The sequence below is a fragment of the Tilletiopsis washingtonensis genome (assembly GCF_003144115.1).
Source record: "Tilletiopsis washingtonensis strain MCA 4186 unplaced genomic scaffold FA09scaffold_4, whole genome shotgun sequence".
NCBI classification, from domain to species: domain Eukaryota; kingdom Fungi; phylum Basidiomycota; class Exobasidiomycetes; order Entylomatales; genus Tilletiopsis; species Tilletiopsis washingtonensis.
The window spans coordinates 124,627-146,146 of NW_020312001.1; the positions used below are offsets into that span (position 1 = coordinate 124,627).

The 21,520-nt window shown below is 65.0% G+C and overlaps 11 protein-coding genes across 11 annotated transcripts; 5 read left to right on the plus strand and 6 right to left on the minus strand.

Moving 5' to 3' along the window:
• Positions 1 to 4: 4 nt before the first annotated feature.
• Positions 5 to 1,934, minus strand: FA09DRAFT_328099 (hypothetical protein). The gene has a single exon (XM_025741641.1). It carries the CDS (start codon positions 1,903 to 1,905, stop codon positions 136 to 138), a length of 1,770 nt encoding a protein of 589 aa, XP_025600228.1. The 5' UTR covers positions 1,906 to 1,934; the 3' UTR covers positions 5 to 135.
• Positions 1,935 to 2,069: 135 nt separating this feature from the next.
• On the plus strand, positions 2,070 to 3,120 carry FA09DRAFT_199652 (hypothetical protein). Its single transcript, XM_025739435.1, has 3 exons — positions 2,070 to 2,123; positions 2,179 to 2,974; positions 3,041 to 3,120. Exons 1-2 carry the CDS (start codon positions 2,109 to 2,111, stop codon positions 2,926 to 2,928), a joined length of 765 nt encoding a protein of 254 aa, XP_025600229.1. The 5' UTR covers positions 2,070 to 2,108; the 3' UTR covers positions 2,929 to 2,974; positions 3,041 to 3,120.
• FA09DRAFT_199643 (hypothetical protein) lies at positions 2,770 to 3,780 on the plus strand. Its single transcript, XM_025739434.1, has 2 exons — positions 2,770 to 2,974; positions 3,041 to 3,780. The coding sequence occupies exons 1-2, from the start codon at positions 2,951 to 2,953 to the stop codon at positions 3,683 to 3,685; spliced, it is 669 nt and encodes a 222-aa protein (XP_025600230.1). The 5' UTR covers positions 2,770 to 2,950; the 3' UTR covers positions 3,686 to 3,780.
• A 113-nt stretch (positions 3,781 to 3,893) lies between these two features.
• FA09DRAFT_294630 (hypothetical protein) lies at positions 3,894 to 4,725 on the minus strand (the record flags this gene model as incomplete). The annotated part of the gene is made up of 2 exons (XM_025740084.1): positions 3,894 to 3,977; positions 4,555 to 4,725. 2 exons carry the CDS (start codon positions 4,723 to 4,725, stop codon positions 3,894 to 3,896), a joined length of 255 nt encoding a protein of 84 aa, XP_025600231.1.
• A 333-nt stretch (positions 4,726 to 5,058) lies between these two features.
• Positions 5,059 to 7,369, plus strand: FA09DRAFT_345178 (DOT1-domain-containing protein; the record flags this gene model as incomplete). Its single annotated transcript, XM_025744678.1, has 5 exons — positions 5,059 to 5,683; positions 5,713 to 5,808; positions 5,889 to 6,474; positions 6,565 to 6,885; positions 6,946 to 7,369. 5 exons carry the CDS (start codon positions 5,059 to 5,061, stop codon positions 7,367 to 7,369), a joined length of 2,052 nt encoding a protein of 683 aa, XP_025600232.1.
• A 474-nt stretch (positions 7,370 to 7,843) lies between these two features.
• Positions 7,844 to 10,251, minus strand: FA09DRAFT_315486 (putative KRE2-alpha-1,2-mannosyltransferase; the record flags this gene model as incomplete). Its single annotated transcript, XM_025740803.1, has 10 exons — positions 7,844 to 7,912; positions 8,000 to 8,038; positions 8,103 to 8,184; positions 8,256 to 8,275; positions 8,337 to 8,414; positions 8,503 to 8,560; positions 8,639 to 8,844; positions 9,060 to 9,236; positions 9,424 to 9,626; positions 9,840 to 10,251. The coding sequence occupies 10 exons, from the start codon at positions 10,249 to 10,251 to the stop codon at positions 7,874 to 7,876; spliced, it is 1,314 nt and encodes a 437-aa protein (XP_025600233.1). The 3' UTR covers positions 7,844 to 7,873.
• Positions 10,252 to 10,372: 121 nt separating this feature from the next.
• On the minus strand, positions 10,373 to 13,405 carry FA09DRAFT_304953 (MFS general substrate transporter). Its single transcript, XM_025740490.1, has 12 exons — positions 12,906 to 13,405; positions 12,697 to 12,834; positions 12,551 to 12,621; positions 12,464 to 12,500; positions 12,318 to 12,403; positions 12,128 to 12,213; positions 12,003 to 12,064; positions 11,296 to 11,935; positions 11,145 to 11,231; positions 10,982 to 11,073; positions 10,782 to 10,905; positions 10,373 to 10,711 (listed from the first exon to the last, which is right to left on the minus strand). The coding sequence occupies exons 1-12, from the start codon at positions 13,148 to 13,150 to the stop codon at positions 10,631 to 10,633; spliced, it is 1,749 nt and encodes a 582-aa protein (XP_025600234.1). The 5' UTR covers positions 13,151 to 13,405; the 3' UTR covers positions 10,373 to 10,630.
• A 253-nt stretch (positions 13,406 to 13,658) lies between these two features.
• FA09DRAFT_358733 (hypothetical protein) lies at positions 13,659 to 17,091 on the minus strand. The gene is made up of 2 exons (XM_025745002.1): positions 16,503 to 17,091; positions 13,659 to 16,450 (listed from the first exon to the last, which is right to left on the minus strand). Exons 1-2 carry the CDS (start codon positions 16,882 to 16,884, stop codon positions 13,698 to 13,700), a joined length of 3,135 nt encoding a protein of 1,044 aa, XP_025600235.1. The 5' UTR covers positions 16,885 to 17,091; the 3' UTR covers positions 13,659 to 13,697.
• Positions 17,092 to 17,334: 243 nt separating this feature from the next.
• Positions 17,335 to 19,088, plus strand: FA09DRAFT_328104 (amidase). Its single transcript, XM_025741642.1, has 3 exons — positions 17,335 to 17,985; positions 18,049 to 18,093; positions 18,156 to 19,088. Exons 1-3 carry the CDS (start codon positions 17,349 to 17,351, stop codon positions 18,992 to 18,994), a joined length of 1,521 nt encoding a protein of 506 aa, XP_025600236.1. The 5' UTR covers positions 17,335 to 17,348; the 3' UTR covers positions 18,995 to 19,088.
• Positions 19,053 to 20,332, minus strand: FA09DRAFT_358735 (ClpP/crotonase; the record flags this gene model as incomplete). Its single annotated transcript, XM_025745003.1, has 6 exons — positions 19,999 to 20,332; positions 19,780 to 19,907; positions 19,678 to 19,706; positions 19,315 to 19,610; positions 19,133 to 19,245; positions 19,053 to 19,073 (listed from the first exon to the last, which is right to left on the minus strand). The coding sequence occupies exons 1-6, from the start codon at positions 20,312 to 20,314 to the stop codon at positions 19,053 to 19,055; spliced, it is 903 nt and encodes a 300-aa protein (XP_025600237.1). The 5' UTR covers positions 20,315 to 20,332.
• Positions 20,333 to 20,592: 260 nt separating this feature from the next.
• FA09DRAFT_328106 (dUTP diphosphatase) lies at positions 20,593 to 21,451 on the plus strand. The gene is made up of 4 exons (XM_025741643.1): positions 20,593 to 20,890; positions 20,978 to 21,079; positions 21,180 to 21,250; positions 21,318 to 21,451. Exons 1-4 carry the CDS (start codon positions 20,611 to 20,613, stop codon positions 21,432 to 21,434), a joined length of 570 nt encoding a protein of 189 aa, XP_025600238.1. The 5' UTR covers positions 20,593 to 20,610; the 3' UTR covers positions 21,435 to 21,451.
• Positions 21,452 to 21,520: the final 69 nt, after the last annotated feature.

Sequence of the window (21,520 nt, forward strand, 5' to 3'; positions counted from 1 at the left end):
TCATGCCTCGTACTTTGACTCTGCCGTTCTCGCCGTTACGTCCTGACTCTGTCACCCAAGACCGAGCTGTGCCTCTCTCCTGTACGAACATCGCTGCGCAACCACATCCATGACTCGCCGTGAACGTATGCGCATTCAGATGCCCTTCTTGCTCGAGCGCTCCCGTCTTCGCGGGCCTCCCAATCCCTCCTCCATCACGATCGACGTGGCTCTGCTATAGCCCGCCAGTGAGGACATCGCATCCGCAATGCGCACGTCCTGCCTTGCCTTTTCGCTGCGGAAGCGCACGTCTGCTGCTCCGCTGCCGCTGCCGGCGGTAGAGGCCTTGTGGCTGCGAGAGTCCTGGGCACGTCGAAAGACGGAGGCCTCGCGCACCTGGTTCGTGACCTCCTCGACGGCCCTGCGCAGCGTCTCTTCGTCCTTGCGCTGCGCCGACTCCGCATCCGAGAATCTCGGCACCACAATCTTCGTGGCATCGCTCGGCGCCGGTGCCACACCCGTTGCTCTTGCAAGCTGCAGGCTGCTGTATGCGCCGGAGAGATCGGAGAGGATGGAGTGCCGCGTGTTGATGGCTTCGGAATAGAGCATGGGCGTGAGTTGCACGAGGGAGAGCGAGCCGAGGGCAGAGGCGACTTCGAGGATGGAGAGCGCCGAGAGAGGCGAGTGGAAGCGTTCGCGCAGCTCGCGCAGGAGAATGAGGAGCACGGGCGCGTAGAAGGCCGTGCGAAGGCCGTAGCGAGGTAGAGAGGTCGCGGGCGAGGTCGAGGACGAAGGATCATCTGCGCTTGGCGGCGAGGCGCTTGACTCTTCCTCCTCTGGAGAGCGCAGCACATTCTCCCTCGCCCATTCCCACACTTCAGCGACGCTCTCGCAGGCCGCGACCTGTGCCCTCGCCTCCTCCAGCGTCCTCTCCATCTCCTCGGCGCCCACCTGCTCCAGCATGATGCCCTCTCGCAGTGCACCAATGGCCGGCGCTCGCTTCTTCGCCTGCGCATCTTGCACAATGCCCTGTCGGCCTCGCCAGCCCGAGGGGACGAGATAGCCGCCCCGCGTATTGCCGTATTGAGGAGTCGCGACTGGTGCGCGCAATGCGTTGCGCTCGACGAAGGCATCGAGCTTCGACGTGGCCGAGTCGCGGCGCAGACTAGAGCCGAAGCCGGCGCTAGCCTGAGGATCCTCATCGAGCTCGCTTGCTCCAAACGATGCATCAGCGTGTGCGTCCGCCTCATCACCATTCCGACCCGGAATGTTCAAAATCTCGCGGAAGCTCTCGATTTCCGCAGGCGTGAGACTTGCGCCCGGCGCCGCCGCAGCCTTGCTGTTGTTGCGCCGTACGACTTCGGGCCGCACGGGACGTGCCGCCCACGCCGAGGCGCGCGGATAGGAGCCGGCGGGCTCGGAGAAGAGATTGGCGTAGAGGGCCTCGGCGTCCGAGGCGAGCGCTTCGCGCTGAGCGTCGGACTGGCGAGGAGACGAGCGAGAGGAAGAAGAGCGGGAGGAGGAGAGATAGGAAGAGGTAAAGAGATCTGCGGCGCTGGGCGCGGGCGCGCTGCTCTGCCCGCTCTGACTCGAGCTGGAGGGCGCAGCGCCGAAGAGCTGCGCTGCGCTGCGATTGCTCGAGCTGGAGCTGGAGCTGGAGGCGCTCGCTTCTTGCGCAGCGAAGAAGTCCTTCACTGTCCCGCTCCCGCTGCCGCTGCTTTCTGCTGCTACATCGCCATATGCAGCAGCAGCCTGCTGCCGCGCAGTGTCGGCTGCGTCGTCGAGCAGCACAGTAGGCTCGGCGGGCTGCCAATCTGATGAGGAGGCGCGAGTGCGTGGCGGGTGGGGTGTGAGGACGCGCGGACGGAGCGAGGCGCCGCTGCGTGCGACGAGCCGACGCAGCGGTGTGTGGAAGGAGGTGGACATGCTGCCCGGCTGGTGCTGCTGAGAAGAGGAGATGGGAGTGGGAAGCGAAGCGCGGCTGACGAGGCCAGAAGACCCTCAACGCGCACACTTTTGTGCTTACGTAATGCGCCCTTGGGCGTCGTGCTCCTCGCCGCGCCTCCACAAGCGTCGCTCCTCTCTCCCACATCCCCTCCCCTCAAGCAACGCACACCGCGGCGATCAGCATGGTGCGCTTCAAGGTAAGCTCTTTCCCTGCTCCGCCGCTACTCTCCGTGCTCACGTCGCCACGCACAGAATCGCTGGCTGCTCCTCTCCCTCACCGACTCCTCCTCCTCCGCCTCCGCCTCCGCATCCGCCCTCTCGCCCTCCTCCCTCGTGCGCGCCCTGCGCGCCTCGCTCGCGCTCAACTTCGGCGATGCAGGCGCCGGCGCACTCTCCGGCGGCGTGGCGTGCCGCTACGTGCAGCCGCGCACGGGCATCGCCATTGTGCGCTGCGCACGCGACGCGGCCACGCACGTCATGATCGCCGCGGCGCTGCTGGGCGAGGTGGAGGGGAGGCGGATGAGGTGCTGTGTGAGGTGGTGTGGCGGTGAGTGGCGACATGTGTGGCCTGGCTGGGCCCTGGTGATGCAGAAGAGAGAGAGATGGGCGGGCAAGGGCGCCAGTGATGTGCTCTGCTGGCGCAGCAGCGTCCTGCCTGCCTCCCAGGCGCCCACCTTCACGGGGCTCACGAGGCTGACACCCTTTTCCTTCGCTCGATGCATCGCAGGCACGGTGAAGAAAGTGCAGCTCAAAGCCATTGCCCTCTCGAGGGCGCGCTTGGTGGCGCTGCAGCGCGAAAAGAGGAGATTGGCGAGGTGCAGCTTGGCCGAGGGAGCGGCGGCGACGGCGATGGCGACGGCGACGACTGCAATGGGCCAAGAGACGACTGCGACGCCGCTGCTGCTGAAGTCATGCGCGGACGAAGATGATGGCAAGCTCGATAAGGCGACGCAGGAGGAGATGAGGAAGATAGAGAGGGAGATCCGGGAGGTGAGGACGTGAGTCTCTCACCTTTCCTTGCGGGATGGACGAGAGGTATCTGCATAGAGTGAGTGTACACGACAGTGCATTGCGACTGCGATGTCGAGCGTGGCTGATCACAGACGCTGTACAGATAGGACACCCTCGCCTTGCCTTGCTCAGGCAGCTCGAGCCCGAAAAAAAAAAATCGAGGGGCTTGGCGGCGCCAGGTCCAGAAAGCTCTTGCTACTGCCGCGCTCGCCGCACAGCTCGCAGGCTTGGACAAGTCCGGACCACGCTCGACAAGATCGTGCACGGGCTTGGCCTGTTCGCACACGGACGACGAAAGGGGCTCGCTGCTCAGCTTGTCTCGTTTGGCGGATCGGCGACAGCAAGCACCACGCCGGCGATAAGATGCAGCCCCCCTGCGTCACGACGAGCTCCGCGGCATTCTGAGCTCCCTGGCCTCTCGTCGAACGGCCAAAACATGCCATCCTTGTTCTGCACGCGCTCTCGAGGCACAAGTCTCGCGCAGGGAGCATTCTTCGACGAGAACCGCCCACGACGTAAGCTAGCGTCGCACCGCCCCTCTCTCACCCGTCTTGCGTCTGTGCAGTCGAGAACTGCTCTCTGTATATCCCATGCACTACCTCCGCCCTCTGTATTCTCCCAGCAACGCGTGACCGGCGCAGCGGATGGCGCCAGTGCCTCTGCTGCCACGCTGCCCATGATGCTACGATGCCACGGATGCACCGCGCAACCCTCTGGCCTCCCACGCGGCCCGCCTCGCCATGACTGAGTCTGTGTCCTGAGCAAAGCCGAGCTGTCCGAGTGCACTCGTCGCGCAATCGCGCGCGCGACGGAAAGAGCACGTCATCGAGTTCGTTCATTCCAACCCCATCGCTAGCGACCCATCCCCATCCCGCTTGGCTGTCATCCAATCTCCACGTCAGCACACGCCTTTACGCGCCGAACACAGGCCTGTCACTCACAGCATGCAAGACAGTCTAGTGGTGCTCGCCATGTCCCTCGCCGTGCCCATCGCCGTGGTGGTCGCCGTGTCCATGGCCGTCCCATGGGTGACGGAAGCCCTGTGGTTGGACATGCGCGTCAGCTTTGCGGCTTTGCGTTTCCTAAGGGTCGGCGCTCTTTGGCGTGCCCAAAGTGCCAGGTGCCAGGGTGTCGCGGCGCTCGAGCGGGGCAAGAAGGCGCCCCTCTGCGCAGTGACCCAAGATAGCGCAGAGTCGAGAGTCGCATTTGCACCCGAAGCAGGAGCACGCCGAGTGCAGTGGATGCTATGATCAACTTCCTTGTGCGCCTGCCAGCCCATGAGACTGTGCCGGACGCGACCGAGAGGCAGCCGGAGCAGCAGAGCAAACTGCCCAAGTGCTGCTTGGTGATCCTTGCGCCCAGCTCGCCGCTCTCTCATCTCCACTCCTCACGCCCCACGCCGCACCTCATCTCCCACTCCTCACGCCCCACGCCGCACCTCATCTCCCACTCCTCACGCCCCACGCCGCACCTCATCTCCCACTCCTCACGCCCCACGCCGCACCTCATCTCCCACTCCTCACGCCCCACGCCGCACCTCATCTCCCGCTACCCACGTCCACACGCCGCACACACACCGCTCCTCCACTCTATCCTGCGCTCCTCGCTGCCACTCACCAGCAGCACAGCACCATCCTGCTTGGCGCGGTAGAGGATCCAGAACCACATCGTGGCGCCGAGGAGCTTGGCGCCGTAGCGGTGCTTGATGGCGGGCGCGTGCGGCGCGAAGCCGGGCGTGGGACGGAACCAGCGCGAGGTGCTGCTGAAGCCGGTCTGCTGGCCGGCCATGGTGACGAGAGGAGGCGAGTGTGAGGTGGATAGGAGGCAAGGCAGGAGACGCGGCGGGGCGGAGACGACGGAGATGGCGCGCGCGGGCGCCGCTTACGTCAGCATCTCATGGCGCACGCCCCCCTGGCGCGGCGGGCGGCGGGCTCAGGTCACGCGGCTGCGCCACCTTCTCCTCCTCCTCCATCTCCCTCCTCGTTCTCCCTGCTGCATCTCTCCTTCCTGTGCGCGCCACCTTTTACAACACACACCACTGCACCCTGTCTCGCTCGTCTCCTCCCGCCGTTCGCCTTGCGCATCGCGGCCCGCGCATCCTCGCGCATCCCTGCGTCGCAGATGACCGACCTGCACCCGCGTCCGGGCGCCGCGCGGCCGGCGGCAGCAGCACGGCCGCCTCGGCCTCCGCCCGCGCCGCTCGTCATTGCCCGTCGCGCCGCGCCTGCGCCGTCCTCGTCTGCGCATCGCACCTCTGCGTCGTCGTCGTCCGCACGGCCGGCCGGCAGCAGCACGCAGGCGCGCAATGCGCTGCCCGAGGAGCGCAGACGCCGCATCGACGCCGAGGTGCGCGAGCGCGAGGAGCGCAGGCGCGACGAGGCGGCCAGGGCGGCGCGGGCGGCGCAGGCGTCCGCCCGCGCAGCCAGGCCGGCGTCACGGCCCAAGAGCAGCGCCTCGGCGGCCAGTGCGGGGGGTGCGGCCAAGGCCAAGGCGTCGCCGCGCAAGAAGCGCGCCTCGGCAAGCGACAGTCTGAGTCCGGCGCGCGCCGCAAGCTCCTCTTCGCGCAGCACCCCGACGCCGGCCAGCACGAGTGGCTATCGCAAGCTGGGCCGCACAGGCGTCGAGAGCGAATACAACGTGCCGCGCGCGCTTGCGGCGCCGGGCCTCGATGGCAAAGTGGATGTGGAGAGAGAGGAGGGGACTATTGAAAGCGTGGCGCTGGGAGAGGGGAAGAGGTATGGCGCTTGTGAGTCTGACCAAAGACGCGCTTCGAAGTGGGCGCGGCGCTGATGGCAGGGAGCAAACAGACTTCAAAGATCTCGGCCCAACCCCCACCGCCACACTCCTCTATCCCGCCGGCGCATCCGAAACGTACGTGCCTCTCCTTCCCTCGGAACCCTCACCTCTGCGGGTGCTCCCACTAACCCTTCGACTCAGCTTCACCCTCCTAGTCCCGCGCGACATCGACGAGTACGACCCCCTCGGGGATCTGCTTCGCGTAGTGCGCGCCGTCGTCTCTGCTTTCCTCCCGAGAGAGTACGCCGTCAAGCACTTTGGCAATCTCGAAGAGCTCGAGTTTGGAAGCGCGGCGGGCGCGATTCTCAGTGCGGCGGCGCAGACGTCGACGCCGATGGGCAACGGCAGTCAGACGCCGATCTCATCGACCTCTACCTCGACGCCGACGCCAAGCTCGCCGCGCGGCAGCGTGCCGCAGCTCAACGACAGTAGCCCCTCGAAAGACTCTCCCGCGCCTTCCGCTTCTCAAGACCGCAGCAGCGAGCAAGACTCCATCCTGCGCTCCTTCACCAAAGCGCGCAATCGGCGCGACGGGCCTCTCTTCCTGCGCACCCTCGAGCGCTACAACGTGGCCCTGTCCGCCGCGCGACGCGAAGGTGTAGTGGCTCAAGCGGCGCAAGCAATGGAGCAACGAGGATTGCCGGACTACGTTTGGGAAACGGTGGGCGAACAATGCTATTCGCGCACGGTGGGACCGTACGTGGAGGAGCTGGGCAAGTATCAGGCATTCAGTGACAATGTGTACGTTGCTCTCCTCTCTCTTTTCGCGCTCGCGCCGCTTGCGCTGCATGGGACCGGCGACTGACCTCACCGGCACACCGGCACACACAGCTACGGCGAACTGCTTCCTCGCTTCATGTCCGAAATCTCGCAGCTCACGTCGCTCGGACCTTCCTCCGTCTTCGTCGACCTCGGCTCCGGCGTCTCCAATCTCGTGCTGCAAGTGGCGCTGCAGACCGGCGCGCAGAGCTATGGCGTCGAAATGATGGGGCCTGCGTCTGCGCTGGGCGAGCGACAGGTCGAGGAGGCAAAGAGGAGATGGAAAATGTGGGGCGTGCTGGGCGGAGAGGCGCAGAGCTGGAAGGGCGACTTTACGGCTTGCGAGAGGACTCGAGAGGCGCTGAGCAAAGCCGACCTTGTGTTGGTCAACAAGTGCGTCCCCTCCCCCTTTGTTTTCCCCCTCTCACTTCCTACTTACCCCTCTCCTCTTAGCTACGCATTCACGGCGCCAACAAACGAGCGTCTCTCTCTGCTCTTTCTCGATCTCAAAGACGGCGCGCAGATCGTCAGTCTCAAGCCCTTCGTGCCGCCCGACTTTCGCCTCACGCAACGCACGCTCGACTCGCCCCTTGCGATTCTGAGCGTGGTGCAGCGCAGCTACGGCAGTGGATGCGTCAGTTGGGCGGATGGAGGCGGCAGGTATTACATCCACGTGAGTTCGCCGTCGGCCCATGCCTCTTTGACCCTTCTCAGCCAAAGGGACGCGCCGGACGCTGACACGCTGGACGGGCAGACGGTGGATCGGAGCATGGTATCGCGCTTCCTCGACTCGCAAGGCTCGACGAAGACGTTCGGCGCGAAACGCTGGCAGAAGCGCGCGCGCGTCGCTGACAGCGACGAGGAAGATGACGAGTGAAGCTCTTGCTCTCGCTCTCTTCCTGCTGCTCCTCTTTGCAGCAAAGACTGGCTCTGTTGGCTCTCGCGCTCTCCTCGCTCTGCCCAACCTGTTGCCATCCCTCGAGGCCGCCCAGCTAGAGCTCAGTCAGCTCGTGCAGCCCCCCCCCCCCCCGGGCCCCGATTTACTACCCGAATCTCCTGCTCTTCATACCCCTCTTTCCTCCGCGCCGCCTCGCGCCGCCATGAAAAGCGCCTCTCTCGCGCCTCCTCGACGTTCTCCGGACTTGCTTTATGCCCTCTTCCTTCCCGCCTCACTCGCGACTCCCCTGTAGCCCTCTCCGCGTCTCGCTCTATGTATTCGCCTCTCTCCATGGCCCTCAAATCCAAGTCGCTTCAACCGGACTGCTGCTCTGCGCCTGAGACGGTCAGACCGCCAGCATCGTGCAAGAGACCATAATTGCATTGAGAGGAGACAGATCGACAGTGTCGAGGACGCGGCTGCGCAAGAAGCAAAGAAGCGGGCTCAGTAGCGCTTCGGCGGGCCCTCGACGGAGGTGCGCCACTGTCGAGTTGGCGATAGTGTCAGCCTCACTGGCCCAAGAGACAAGAAAGAGGGAAGCAGGGAGAGCCAAGACGGGTAAGGACGCACCCATTCCTTGAGACAGCTGTAGCCTTCGTAGTCGAACGACTGTGGCGGGCGCGTGAGGCGTAAGCGGGGCAGCGGGGGCAGCGGGGAAAAAGGTGGAGCGCACCTTCTTGGGATCACAGTCGCAGCGGCCCGTGTCGTGGAAGACGGCCTTGTTGGCAGGACAATGATCCCATGGCACATGGTAGCTGCGGGGGGGAAGGGGGAAGGGTCAGTGAATGGCGCAGATGCTGCTACGTCAGAGCAGGTGTGTGCGCACTAGCCAATGTCGTTGAAGTGCTGTGATGGGAAGCTGCGCGTCAGACGTGCGCAGCAGAAGGCAGCAAGGGTCAGAACTGACGTGGATGCGAGAGCGGTCGAGGAAGAGCGTGGCGGCGATGGAATGCACGGGAGCATCGCCCCAGCGTTCGTAGAAGAACTGTAGCAGGTGGAGGAGGGGGGGGGGGGGGGGTCAGCGTCGCTTTCGCACAAGAGAGACAGCAACCGAGGCTTGGATGGGGACTTACGCCGCCAGACTTGTCGAGGTGGTTGAAGTAATCCTGGTATGCCTGAGAGCGCCAGAACCTATGGTCGTTGCTTGATCAGCCTCTTGCACTCCTCTTCTCGTGCCTCTTTGCAGTGCGTGGCGCGCAGAAGCCTCACCGCAAGTCGCCAATCTCAAAGTTGCTCCAGAAGTGGCACAAGTTGTAGCCGGGGTCCATGAAGCGTTCCGGCTCGTCTGTCATGAAGTGGATGCCGTTGTCCTTGGCCACGTACTGCGGATGCTTCTCGACAAAGTCTTTCGTCGTCTGCCAGAGTGTGGGGATCGTCTCGAGATACTCGTGCAGCGCCATGGTGAAGCCGTAGGTCTGAAGAAAGGATGTGTCAGCCAATGCGGGAAAGGGACGACCTCACAGGCCAGAAATAGCCAGCAGAGCGGACTCGAGAACCGAGGCACCGGTCGTGGCAGCGCATCACCGCACGTATCATCGAGCATTGCCCCATCTCTTGCCGTCCAACCGCGTATCGCCTCACGCTCCTCCTCCGCTTCTCTCTCTCGCCCCCCTCCATTGCAGAAACGCACCTTGTTGTTCATCTGCATAAAGACAAACGGATCATAGTCGATGTCGCAGTACAGCTTGATGCCCGGCTCGACGCGCCAGTAGTACTCGAGGTCGAGCGTGAGCGGGTGCTTGAAGAAGAAGCCCGACTGGAAGCGACACATGTGACGGTAGGACTCCGAGTCGCCGTAGATGATTTTCTGGCGTGCGTCATGAAAGAAGCAAAAAGGCGTCAGCCAAAAGAATCAGCGTTTGCCCCTTGCCTCGTTGCCCTTCCAGAACCTCGTTGCCTCCTGCCTATCCAATGCAAGCCCCTTGCCTTCTCGGCCCCCCATCCCGCTTGCTCTGCCCTTCCCCCATTCCGCTCTGCTGCCCGCTCACACATACCTTTTCGTGCATCACCCTCCTCGTCTCTGCCGCCTTGTCCTGATCGATCCACTCCGGATAGCCCCAGTGTTCCTTGCCCACCAGTCCAAAGCGCACTTCCGAGCGCGTCATGGCCTTGACGCCCTTCTTGAACTCCTCCGTGAATGGCTCGTTGTTCAGAAAGATCCACGGATAGCCGTACTTTCTGTTGAAGCGGAACTCGACTAGAAGGGGAGTGAGCAGGAATCAGCATGTGGGAATCAGACGCAGCGAAAGGCAAAGGGAGCGCAAGCACTGCATACGTCTCTCTTGCAGAAGAGCGAGGAAGGTCGCTCCTATGCGCCTCTCCTGCATCCCTCGCAATCACGCGCTGAGCTGCACGTCTTGCCATCCACTCGCCTGCCCCCTCTCTTAACCCTCCCTGTTGCAACACTCACCATCCTTCATGCTTTCCTTCATGCCATGCAGTTCGTTGTTGCGCACCAGCACAATGAAGCCTGCCTTTGCGCGCGGGCCCTGGTTGGCCATGCTGGGGACAAACTGCGGCGGGTACAGATTGCCATCTTCGCCCTTCTCGGCCCACTTTGTCAGCTCTTCAATCGAGCTCGGCCGGCCTGGTGCGTGCGTGTATGCATCTGCGACACCCTCGCTTCCAGGGATGAAGGATGAACCGGAGGCGGAGGCGGGAGCCTTCCAGGGCCGAGGCAAGGCTTGCCAGGAGGAGCGCATCGTCGTGCTGGGCGAGGGGTCGAGCGAGAGCCAGGAGAGCAGCGAGAGAAAGAGCAGCACGCCGGCAGCGAGCATGATGAGCCGCTGCGGACGACGCGCGATGAGATCGAGCAGCGCCATGATGCCGACGGGGAAGGGAGGTGACGGTGCGGAGGAGCGAGGCGAGAAGACGCGGCTCGAGAGCAGCTTTGGGCACGTCCAACACCGCCACCTGTATTGGCGAATAGAGCTCGGAGCTTAAGTTGAAGCTCCGCATTGACCTCAGAGGCGCGCCTTCCTATTCGCCGCGCCGGCCACCGCCGCGCGCAACACAGCCGCACGGCCTCGCCGCCCCGGGCCGTGCCACGTGCTGTGCTCACACACGGACAGTCCCGAGCTGCTGGGCTGTGGATGAGATGCTCGAGGCTCGACATGATACAGATGCGTGGATGTGTGGTGGTACAGATGCAGCCCAGGGCGGTGCCAAAGGGACGAGAGCGAGGCCAATGCGAGTTCCAGCTCATGCTGCCGGCGCGTCCCGCTCGGCGAGCTTCGCAGCGCGAGCTTCGCGCCAGCGTTGGCCGCGGTGGAAGACGAGCCACTGCATGGCAAGACGTCGGGCATCAGTAGAAGCTTAACGCATGTCGAGCAAGAAAGACAGGTGTACTCACAGCAAGCGGCGCAGCGCTCGCGCATACAGCTGCGACGAGCATGAACGTCCATCCAATGCCCAGACGCGCAATCACGGGCTGCACGGCTGCTGTGCCGCCTGCGCCGAGCAGACAGCGTACTAGACTGCTCAAAGCCGGGCCGTGTCAGCGATGAGGCAAGGGTGGTGGAAGAGGGGGCCGAGGGGTTAGAGGGGACGCACTTGTTCGCCGCAGTCACTGAAGCTCCGCGTCCGGGGAGCCAGTCGACGAGCAAGACTTGACACACGCTCATCGTTGCTCCAATCGCCATGGCCTGCCTCGCACGCACGTATGGTCAGCAGCTGCGCTCTTGGGGCAAGAAGGTGGGGGGTCAGGGCAACTCACGTTGATGAAGAGCAAGACACAAGGCACAGCCAGATGCACGCGTCGCTCTACGGTCCAGCCATATGCTATCAACGTTGCGACTGCCATCTGGAGATGGTCGAGGTGAGCAGTGCCGTCACGAATGTGGGAAAATAACTCGCACTTCACTCACCACGAGGAGAATCGGATAGCGTCTCAGTCTTGCCGCCTCGAGCGGCACTTCTTCCTTCGGCACCTCTGTGCCAGACGCTTGCCGCTGTGCCTCCTCTTGTGCTTCGCCATCTCTCGACTTCTCCAGCTTCTCCTTCTCCAGCTTCTCGCGCTCCACGCGCCTCTTGGCCGTTCGGTAGTCCTTGTCCAGCAGTCGTCCAAAGCAGACGCCCGTCAATACCGTGCCTACTCCCGGCGCAAGGAAGATGAGGCCCGCCTCGGAGGTGCTGAGGCCGTACTGCTCTACGAAGAGCGAGGAGATGGTCGAGGTGATGCACGTCCATCCCATGAAGGGCAGTGCCGTCGCAAAGAGCAGCAGCGCCACTTCCGGCATAAGTAGCAGACTTGCGGGGCCCAAAGGGCGCGACAGGCCGCGCAGGAAGTGCCGCCAGCTAGAGGCCGGGGGATTAGGATCGACGGGCCAGCCAGGACGAGGAGTGCCCTTGAGTTGAGAAGCAGTAGTGCCGCGCAGGAGCGCGACGCCAGCTTCGTGAAGGAGCGTGGGCGGAGGCAGACTGCCGTCGCCTACTAGACGATGGAGTGTCTCGGGCTGGAAGAGCAGCACCAAGACGAGTCCGAGGACGCCGACGATGAAGCAGAACCTGTTTTCGGCAGGCTCAGCATCCCCGCAACGCGCGCATGAGGAGCAAGGGACCACGAGGGACGTACCACATGACGCTTCGCCATCCGTATGCTTGCGTCAGCAGGCCGCCGACGATGGGGCCAACGCACTAGAGTGCCAAGGATCAGCACGTACGCTTGGGAACGCCGGCATCGCAACGCTCGCTACGCACAGGACCAAGCGCCGCACCAGCCTGGAAGATGCCCATGTATCCGCCGCGCGTGCGTGGCGTCGTGACATCGCCAATGGTGCCTGCGCCTGCAGTAGATGCCGGCACGGTCAGACAGTTGCAACGGGGGGCGGGGGGCGCGAGGGGCATTGCCCTCGGCGCAGACACCGCATCTCGACATTGCCACACGCACCGACACTGATCATGGAGGCTGAGCCTGCTGCCTGTACGAGCCTCAGCGCCAGCAAGCCCGCGTAGGAGTGAGGCAGGTTCGCAAGCCTGGCAAGCAGCTGATCAGCGACCCCTTCCGAGGTCGGACACAGTTTCGGGGCCACTCACCCGGCGTTGGCGCCGGCGTAGATGATCAGGCAGAGAACTGCGCACTGTGTCAGCGCACGAACGAAGAGCTTGGGCTGCAAGGCTCACTGTAGATCGGTCTCCGTCCCAAAATGTCTGTGTACGAGCCAAAGAAAAGTGGCGAGATTCCCTGTCCGATCCTGGTCACCGGGGGGGGGGGGGGGGCATGAGCACCTCGCTTCCCTCCGTGCTTGCGTACTCGGTCTAGGCCTCACATGGCAAGCGTGACGCTCAGCGTGGCCTTCTCAATCGAGACGCCCAGATCGCGAGACATGTCCGGCAGCGACGCGAGCGGCGCATTGTTCGTCAGCGGCGAGATGAAGCCGCAGATGGAGGCGATAAGCACGATGAGGCTGGGCCCAAGTCGCGAGTCTGCATCAGCCGCTGACACCTTTGAGCAAAGACATGAGCGCGATGGACGAACCGGATCTCATTGCGGCTGAAGGCGGTATGTCTCTCCTCCTTCTCGACCTCGGACGCAGGCGCGACGGCGACTGCAGCAGAGGCATGCGAGACATCCGAGGCGTCGTTGCTCTCGAGCGTGAGCGAGCCGGGCCGTGCCGCAGAGGCATCCCGACTGCTGTGCGAGGCGCTGCTGCTCGAGCGGTGCATCGCAGCAACGGCGCATGGCAAAGGTGGTGGTGGCGGCTCTGCCGCTGGCGTGGCCATGGCGGCGCGTCGTGCGTGAGGGAGCAGGTGGCGACACCGCACGACGGGCCCATGCACACTCAGAGAGCTATGTGACTCGCTCGCGACGGCGTGGGCGGGTGGATGGTGGTAGTGAGCATGACTGTACCTGCTGCTGGAGCTCAACGTCGGCTTTCTCCGGCCAACAGCAGCCTTCGCTCGGCCTAGTGACGTCTCGCTGGTGCCTGGCAGCGTATCGGCGGCGAGGAGCGGCGCGGGCGAAGGCGCAGCCGCGCGTGGGGCAGGCGCGGCAGCGGTACGGGCGGCGCTCCACCCGCGGCGCGCAGCCACGGCGAAATGGCCGTGCCGCTCACTTCACTTTAGCGCTCGCCGTGCCGAGCCGCCGGCTCGGCGCTTCGGACGACAGGGGCGCGGGATGCCCGACTCGCCCGACACGCTGGTGTGCCTGACTCCTCGCAGGCGTGCGAACACTCGTACTGCCGCCCTCCTTCTCTGCACGGGGCTCCTCGCTCCTCCACTCCAGCGGCAGCACGTGTGATAGGTATACATTGCTCTCAGCTCTTCCTCTCTACACCAGTCCCAGCGTCACCGAGCATCGGAATCTCGGCGCCGTCTCCGGCTTGTTCCGCGCCTGCACGCCGACCAGCTCGCCGTCGGGCAGATACATGCATCCCAGCAGGCTCGAGCTCTTCCAGCCCCAGCTCTGCGAGAGCGTAAAGGAGTCCGGGGCGCTGCTGAAGCGCGTCAGGAAGCTGCCGAGCGGCGAGGGACAGTGGATGGAAAAGTAGACGCGCAGACGCTCGCGCGTGTCGACGTAGGGCATGATGGGGCGCGACGTTGGCGAGAGGCCGCCGATGGTCAGGGACGCCTTGCTGGCAGGCTGCGACGTGCTGCTGCGCGTGTTGCGGGAAGGACCGGAGAAGGTGGCGCCGGCGGCAGGAGCACTGGCTGGGCCGTCGCTGTGGCTGGTGGGCAGGAAGCTGGCGCCGTCGGCCGTGGCTGCAACGTCGCCCGAGAGATCTGCCTCTTCCTCCTGCCCTTCCGCCTCGGGCGGCGCCGCCGCGCTCCAAGCCAGAATATGACCTCGACGCGAGAGTGTGCCCGTCGTGCCTGGCGGAGCACTGGGCATCGGCGGCTCCTCATTTGGGCTCTGTCGATGCAGATAGATGCCCAGCTGCAGGCCGCGCTGCTTCTTGACCGTCTGCACGTAGAGATTCCACAGGCTGCCGGCGTAGAAGAACGTGGGTGAGTAGAGGCGGTCGGCCGAGTGTTCGAGCGCATCGACGCCCCAGAACTCGACGGAGAGACGCATGGGCTCAAAGGCCGACCAGCGCGACTGTTCGAGTGGCGAGGTGGAGAGATCAGGCTGGATCTCCTCGGGCCCGTACGAGACGGCCGCAGCCTCGGACGTTATGCTCTCATCCTCGGGCTTGGCGGCCGCGGCAGCCTCGAGCTGTTCGCGCAGCGTGCGGCACTCAGCCGCCAGCACGGCGCCGGTGTGCGTCATGTTTGCAAAGCCGAAGAAGTGCTCGGGCGTGCGCGAGGCAACGATGGCGGTGTGCTCGAACGCCTCGCGATCCTTGGCTCCTGCCGAGTGCACCGCAATCACTCCCGGATCACGCGCCACGGCCATACCCAGCGCGCCGTCGACGGGCATGAGAGGGTCCGCGATGAAGTTGCGCTCGCGAGTTGTGGCCACCTCGACGAAGGCCGCGGCATGCGGAGGAGCCAAGGCCGTCAGGCTGTCGCCGAAGCGCACCGTGTCGTCGAGAGGCACGGGAAAGTAGCGCTTCGTAAAGAGACTGGCTCCACTGCCGAGGCCTCCCGCAAAGCCGCCCAGCTCGAGGGGAGGCGGCAGTTGAGGCTCGGAACTGAGTCCTCGCGCCGAGGCGGCGCTGCGGAAACTCATCGGCGTGCCGGCACGACTGGAGCGCGACGTCGGAGGCGGCGGCATGCGTGCTTGTGCAGTCTCAAACTCTGCCAACGTCGAGCTGAGCCCGAGCACTACTGCCACCTCGGTGTTGCGCGGCGCCGCACTGCGCTCGCTCTCCACCTCGGCGTCGTCCGAGTCTTCTCGACTTGCTTCTTGCAGACTACTCCCCTTGAGCACCTTGTCCTTGAGCTTCTCTTGCGCCCAAAGCGCGGCCTGGAGACCTTCCATCGTCGTGTATGGCTGCCCCGTGTGCGGCGAGTGGAGCGCCGAGATGCCACTCAGGTCGTCAAAGAGCATGTGCGTGTAGTAGATGCCCGACGCGAAGAGCTCGGCGTACTCTGCCTCATCGGCGGCTTCTTCCGCAGCTGCGTCCCACGCAGAGTCGCCGCTGGTCGATGCGGCACGGACGTGCTGCCGCATCGTCGGACTACGTGGTGCGCCTTGCTGGAGTGGTGTGCCCATCGTCGGACCTGAGTCGCCATCGCTCTCGTGCGCAAGCGAGTACTCCGACGTGCCGTCGCTCGGTTGCGCCTGACTACGGCGTAGATCGACGACACGGCGCGCCAGCTCCCAGCGCTCCAGCTCCGAGGCAACGTGCAGCGAGTCGGAGGCAATGATGCCGCGCACCCACGTCGCCGAGATGCCGCCCATGCTTGCATGCGACCAGATGGCCAACGGCGGCGCTGTGGCCCATGAAGTGCGCGCCTGCAATGCCGGCGACGCATAGGCGCCGCGCTCCTCGGCGTCGAAGACATCGGCGCCCCAGCGCATCAGCCAGCTGGCAGCTGCCTCGCCCAGCTTGACAGACATGGGACCGTGCTGGAAGCGCGGCTTGAGGCGCCGAGCCGCAGACGTGCCCGGGCCGGGTCCGGGGCTGGAGGTGTGGGCCGAGCGCGGAGCGGTTGGAGAGCGAGGAGTGACGGGCTCCGAGAGGACCATATCCTCCGACTCGTCGGCCGGCGTGTCGTCAGGGTCGTCGCAGGGAGCGCCCAGCTCCGTCGAGTCACGCAGCAACACTGGCCCGTCCAGCTCCTCGTCCGGCTCAAAGCCCGGCAGTGCATCGATGCCTTCGCCGAGCGCAAAGCGCAAGTACATGGACACGGTCCACGGGCCCAAGCTCGAGAGAATCAGCGCATTGGCGCGAGCGCTGACCGACATAATGCCGAGATACAGTGCAGTGCTGAGCAGGCTGAGCAAGAAGCGCGGCGTGGCAGCGTGGCAGTCGAGCGGCAGCGCCCACTCCTCGCAGTCGAGCGAGCGCGGCTGAGCCTTGCCGGACCAGCAGGGCGTCAGCGGGTGCTCTGCCGAGGGTCGTGCCCACGGCGGCAGCACGAGCCTCGGCTCGGCGCCGTAGAGCGAGGCGATGCAGTACTCGAACGCCGCGCGCCCTGAGGAAAGGGTGAGCGAGTTGCTGAACATGACGCTTTAGAGCGCACTTACCGATGTGTGGATCGTCAAACGTCAGCGGCAGTCTTGGCCCACCTGCGCCCGCCGCGCCCGAGCTGGCGCCGGGAGCGCGCGCACGCACCGCCTCATTCTCGGACCAGCCGCCCGTGAAGAGCTCGCGGAAGAAGGGCGCCTGCGCCAGAAGCAGGCGATGCAGCGGATACACACGCTCAAATGCGACGATCTCAATGTCGGGGCAGAAGGCGCCGCTGAGCGCCGCAGGCAGGAAGTGCGGCAGCACGGCGGCGGCGCCGCTGTGCCACGCAGCGCCCGGACAGGCATTCTCGGGCGCGGCTGCGGCGGCGCGACCGGCGGCGTGGCCGTCTGCGGACGTGCCGGCGGCCATGGCAGTGGTGGAGAGGCCGGCGCTCGTCATCGCAGGAAGGCCGGGCAGAGAGGGCGCAGAGGTGTGACCAGCGGAGCGGCGCGGCGCGGCGAGGCGAGGCGGGAACACGAGCGCCGCAGGGATGCAGGCCGCGCACACGAGGTGCCGCGAGCGACGGCAGAGAGCGTGTAGCGATGCGTGTGCTCTTTCAGGTCGATGCGACGAGAGGTGCGAAGGGAGGGAGGTGGTGGAGGGGAGGGAGCAGCGAGAGACGCGAAGCAAGGGGCAACTCTGGTGTCGGCGCAACAACAGCAGGGCGAGAGAGCAATACCACGTTTGTATTGCGCCCGGCGCGCGTTGTAGTCGAACGGTCGACAGTGTATTCGCCCGCCGGCAGCCAGTCGTCTTCCGGCCCGGCACGACGCACGGGCCACCCCACCTGCACTCTGGCTGCCTCGCCGAGCTTCTTCCTCGCTGCTTCCGACAATCACTACGCTTCACAAGCCGTCGACACGATGGCAGCGCCACTCAACCTGCGCGAGCTGAGCGTGTCAAGGGCGCAGCAGCTGCTCTTCTCGCGGCAGCTCAGCTGCGCACAGCTGGTGGAGCACTATCTCGCTCGCATTGCGCGCTTCGATCAGGCCGGCGCCGCGCTCAACGCCGTCATTCGGCTCATGCCCGCGGCCCTCGCCGAGGCCGCAGCACTCGATGAAGAGCTGCAGCGTGCTGCACACGACACGTCTGCGCTGCGGGCGCGCAGGCCGCTCTTTGGCATTCCCGTGCTGCTCAAGGATCAGGCCGAGACGGCCGGCGTCGAGACGAGCTTCGGCAGTGTCGATGCGGCCGCCTACGTGCCTGAGACAGACGCCACCTGTGTCGTGCGTCTTCGAGCAGCCGGCGCCATTATACTGGCCAAGACGACGATGCCGCCGTGGGCCTGCTCCTTCTTCTCCCTCGGCAACCTGACGGGCCCCACGCGCAATCCGTACGACGGCGCACGCGACTCGGGCGGCAGCTCGAGCGGCTCGGCCGCCGGCTGTGCGGCCGACTTTGCCGTGCTGGCCGTGGCGGAGGATACGGGGGGCAGCGTGAGGCTGCCGGCGGCTTGGTGTGGCCTCGTGGGCTTGCGTCCGACACCGGGCCTCATCTCAGGTGAGGAGCGTCGCGCCCCTCGAATGCTGCTGCTTCCTCTGATTCTGATCACTCGCCCCTCAGGTGCCGGATGCTCGCCGCTGCTGCCCGGACAGGACACGCTGGGGCGTGAGTTGTGCGGTGCGGAAGACCACGTCCATCCTCTTTTCGCCTGACCGTCCTTCTCTCAGCGATGGCACGCACCGTCCTAGATGCTGCACATCTCCTCGATGCACTCGTCGGCTTCGACCCCAAGGACGTGCTCAGCTCCACCAACGTGCTAGCTCCTCGTCCAGAGGGCGGCTACGCCTCTGCTCTCTCGAAGCACTCCCAGCTGCGCGGCCTGCGATTCGGCGTGCTCACGCAATGTTTCGGCGACGAGTCAGAAGCGGAGGGAAGCGCCTCGAACGCCACGGCTCGAGCCGCTCTCTCCAAGCTTCAAGACGCAGGCATCGAGCTGGTCGAAGTCAGCGTCGAGCAACTCTGGGAGCAAGTCGCCTTCACTTCCCTCTACGTGCAAGAAGGTCGCCAATCGCTCGAGCGTTTCTTCGCCTCTCGTCCCGCACTCGGGTTCACGGACGTAGCTTCGCTGCACGTCGATCCAGCGGTAGAGCTGCTCAAGCTACTGCAGACCAAAGCGCCGGCTCTGGCGTCTGAGGACAAGAAGTTCGGCGAGCGACTGCGCGCAAAAGAGCTGTTCCAGCGCCGCATGCTCTCGTTGTACGCGCAAGAGAAGCTGGATGCCTTCATCTACCCGAGCGCCAAGACGCCTGCTCCACTGCGCAGCGACATCGAGAGCGGCAGATATGCCTTTGATGGCATCCCCACCAACACCGTCATTGCAAGCCAGCTCTGCTGGCCCGCCATCACGCTCCCAGCGGGCCTGACAAGCTCAGACGGGCAGCTCGGCGGCCTGCCTGTCGGGCTGGAACTCATGACGCCGCCGTACTCGGATGCGAGACTGCTCAGCCTGGCGCACGGCGTGGAACAGGCCACACAGGCCCGTGTGCCGCCGCCGGGACTGGACTGAGCTTCGCGCTTGCGAGCACCTGGCAATGAGAAGCATGCGTTCCATTCCAGACCAGCAATCACTCGTTGGTGAACTTGGCCTGCGAGATGCGGGTAGGCGTCAGCTGCGGAAAGCCGACCGCTCGCGGTTCTTGCTCACCTTGCGCTTCTCAGCGAAGGCACCCATGCCTTCCTTCTGGTCCTTGGTCGCAAAGAGCGCCTGGAAGAGGCGGCGCTCAAAGCGCAGGCCTTCTGCCAGGGGCAGTTCGAACGCTGCGTACCCCATACATCAGCACGCCAGGCAGCGAGGATTGGCTGCTGTGCTGCAGTGCCAAAACTCACAAGCATTCACCGCCTCCTTTGCCGCCTGCACAGCCACCTGTCCCTTCTTTGCAATTGTCGCTCCCACCTTGATGGCCTCCTCCACCACGTCTCCCTCGCGCACGACGCGCGAAATGAGGCCGTGCCGCTCTGCATCGTCGGCGGTGACGTTCTTGCCGGTGAGGACAATCTCCATGGAGAGCGACTTGCCGAGGGCATGCGTCAGACGCTGTGAGCCGCCGGCGCCGGGAATCACGCCGAGGTTGATCTCGGGCTGCCCAAAGTTGGCGTTGGGAGCTGCTAGGATGATGTCGCACCTGCGGCAAGGGTGGTCAGAGAATGGCGCACGCGACAAGCCTAGGCTTCGGTGGGGAGCCAGCTCACATCATCGCCAGCTCACAGCCGCCGCCGAGCTGTAGGCACGCGCTGTCGTCAGCCATGGGTCCGGGCAGCGCATCTCATGCAAGCACCAGCAATCAAACTCACCGCATAGCCGCTCACAGCCGCAATGATGGGCTTGCGGATCTGCGAAATCTTCGTCCAATGGCCGAGGAAGTTGCCCTTGTACGCCTCTGCAAATTCCTTGTTGCGCATCTCCTTGATGTCGGCGCCGGCTGCACGTCCGTCTCGCTTCAGCCAAGCTGCGCATACCTGCTCATCTCTCTCCGCTCTGCACGCTGCGAAGACCACGAGTCGCACACTCACCGGCGAAGGCCTTCTCACTGCCCGTAATCACGATGGCGCCCACACTGGGGTCCTCGTCCGCCGCCGCCGTCGCCTCGTTGAGCTCGGTGAAGAGCTCCGAGTTGAGGGCATTGAGCGCCTTGGGGCGGTTGAGCGTGATGAGCGTCACGCCGTTGCCGGCCGCCGAGACGAGGATGTTCTTGTACGCGCCGGCGTCCGTCGTGGGAGGCGTGGCCGTCAGGCGGGGCAGCGTGGAGTGCAGCGCGCGCACGCGCAGAGGCGCGGCGGCGCTGGAGCGCAGGGGAGCACGCAGAGTGGCAGTGGCTGTGCGGAGCATCTTTGAGGGCTGGACGAGGGGTGGTGATGGTGCAGAAGCAAGCTCGCTGCTTGGCACGCCGATCGACAGCGCCCTCCCCCCGCACGTGGCTCGCTCGTGCACGGGCGTCCGGCTCTCACGCACCGGCTTCGGCCCGCCCGCCGCGGCCGGCCCGCCCGCTCGCCGCCACGCCAGAGCACCGACGAGCGTGCCGCGCACGAGAGCATTCGCAGCGCGCGGCACTCTACGCGACGCGAGTCTTGAGTCTAGTGTTGCTTGCAACGCGTGTCTGCTTCCTTCTCTCACCCACTCTCTCCATGCCTCCTCGTCCGCGCCTGCCCTCGCCGTCTCTCTCCTCCAAGCGTCTCAAGACCATGTCCTCCTCTTCTGCCACCGAGACGCTCCTCGTGCAGCTGGATGCTGCCTTTCCAGGCGCCAAGCTGCCCACGCGCGGCTCGGCCAGTGCGGCAGGCTACGATCTGTATGCTGCCGAGGCTGCAACGCTGCCGGCGCGCGGGAGAAAGGTGGTGGCGACCGGTGTGAGGCTGGCGGTGCCCGAGGGATGCTATGGGCGTGTGGCGCCGAGATCTGGCCTGGGTACGTTGTGTGCTCGCCTCGTCGGCCAGCGAGAAGCGCTCCGGGAGAGGCACGGACGCTGACACTCACGCGTTGCGACCGTACCAGCGAGCAAGCATGGCATTGATGTGGGCGCAGGAGTGATTGATGCCGACTATCGCGGCCTCCTCGGCGTGCTGCTGTTCAACCTGAGCGAGACGGACTTTGAGAGTGAGTGTCGGCGGACGCGGACATGTCATTGCTTGCGTGTTGCAAGCCGCGGCGGCAGAGGGAAAGGGCGAAGGGCTGACGCTGTGTACAAACCGTACAGTCAGCGCAGGCGACCGCATCGCTCAGCTGGTGCTCGAGCGCATCGCTACGCCCGAGGTGCAGCAAGTGCAGGTCAGTTCCTCTCTCCGTCCCAGTATTCTTTGGCGCAGGCAAGGATGCTGACGGCGTGGATGCGCAGAGTCTGGATGAGACGCTCCGCGGCGCATGTGGCTTTGGCTCGACGGGTGGCTTTGGCGCGGGAGCTGCGGCGGCTGAGAAGACGAAGGCCAAGGACTCGGAGGGCGTGCCTGTCTAATCGATCAGATAGAGCGCTTCGGCTGCGGAACGCTGTGTGTGTCCTCGGATGTGCGAGGAGGCGAGGCAACAGAGAGAGAGGGCGTC

What these genes read in the sequence shown, in the direction of transcription:
- FA09DRAFT_304953 (XM_025740490.1), bottom strand. Translation starts at nt 13,150, where the DNA reads ATGGCCACGCCAGCGGCAGAGCCGCCACCACCACCTTTGCCATGCGCC. An exon ending in CTGAGCGTCACGCTTGCCAT is followed by an intron (nt 12,622 to 12,696) that starts GTGAGGCCTAGA and finishes CCCGGTGACCAG; the next exon opens with GATCGGACAGGGAATCTCGC. An exon ending in AGCCTCCATGATCAGTGTCG is followed by an intron (nt 12,214 to 12,317) that starts GTGCGTGTGGCA and finishes CATCTACTGCAG; the next exon opens with GCGCAGGCACCATTGGCGAT.
- FA09DRAFT_328099 (XM_025741641.1), bottom strand. Translation starts at nt 1,905, where the DNA reads ATGTCCACCTCCTTCCACACACCGCTGCGTCGGCTCGTCGCACGCAGC.
- FA09DRAFT_199643 (XM_025739434.1), top strand. Translation starts at nt 2,951, where the DNA reads ATGGACGAGAGGTATCTGCATAGA. An exon ending in ACGAGAGGTATCTGCATAGA is followed by an intron (nt 2,975 to 3,040) that starts GTGAGTGTACAC and finishes GACGCTGTACAG; the next exon opens with ATAGGACACCCTCGCCTTGC.
- FA09DRAFT_328106 (XM_025741643.1), top strand. Translation starts at nt 20,611, where the DNA reads ATGCCTCCTCGTCCGCGCCTGCCCTCGCCGTCTCTCTCCTCCAAGCGT. An exon ending in GGCGCCGAGATCTGGCCTGG is followed by an intron (nt 20,891 to 20,977) that starts GTACGTTGTGTG and finishes CGACCGTACCAG; the next exon opens with CGAGCAAGCATGGCATTGAT. An exon ending in CCGAGGTGCAGCAAGTGCAG is followed by an intron (nt 21,251 to 21,317) that starts GTCAGTTCCTCT and finishes GTGGATGCGCAG; the next exon opens with AGTCTGGATGAGACGCTCCG.
- FA09DRAFT_328104 (XM_025741642.1), top strand. Translation starts at nt 17,349, where the DNA reads ATGGCAGCGCCACTCAACCTGCGCGAGCTGAGCGTGTCAAGGGCGCAG. An exon ending in GACACCGGGCCTCATCTCAG is followed by an intron (nt 17,986 to 18,048) that starts GTGAGGAGCGTC and finishes CTCGCCCCTCAG; the next exon opens with GTGCCGGATGCTCGCCGCTG. An exon ending in CGGACAGGACACGCTGGGGC is followed by an intron (nt 18,094 to 18,155) that starts GTGAGTTGTGCG and finishes TCCTTCTCTCAG; the next exon opens with CGATGGCACGCACCGTCCTA.
- FA09DRAFT_358733 (XM_025745002.1), bottom strand. Translation starts at nt 16,884, where the DNA reads ATGACGAGCGCCGGCCTCTCCACCACTGCCATGGCCGCCGGCACGTCC. An exon ending in GTTTGACGATCCACACATCG is followed by an intron (nt 16,451 to 16,502) that starts GTAAGTGCGCTC and finishes CCCTTTCCTCAG; the next exon opens with GGCGCGCGGCGTTCGAGTAC.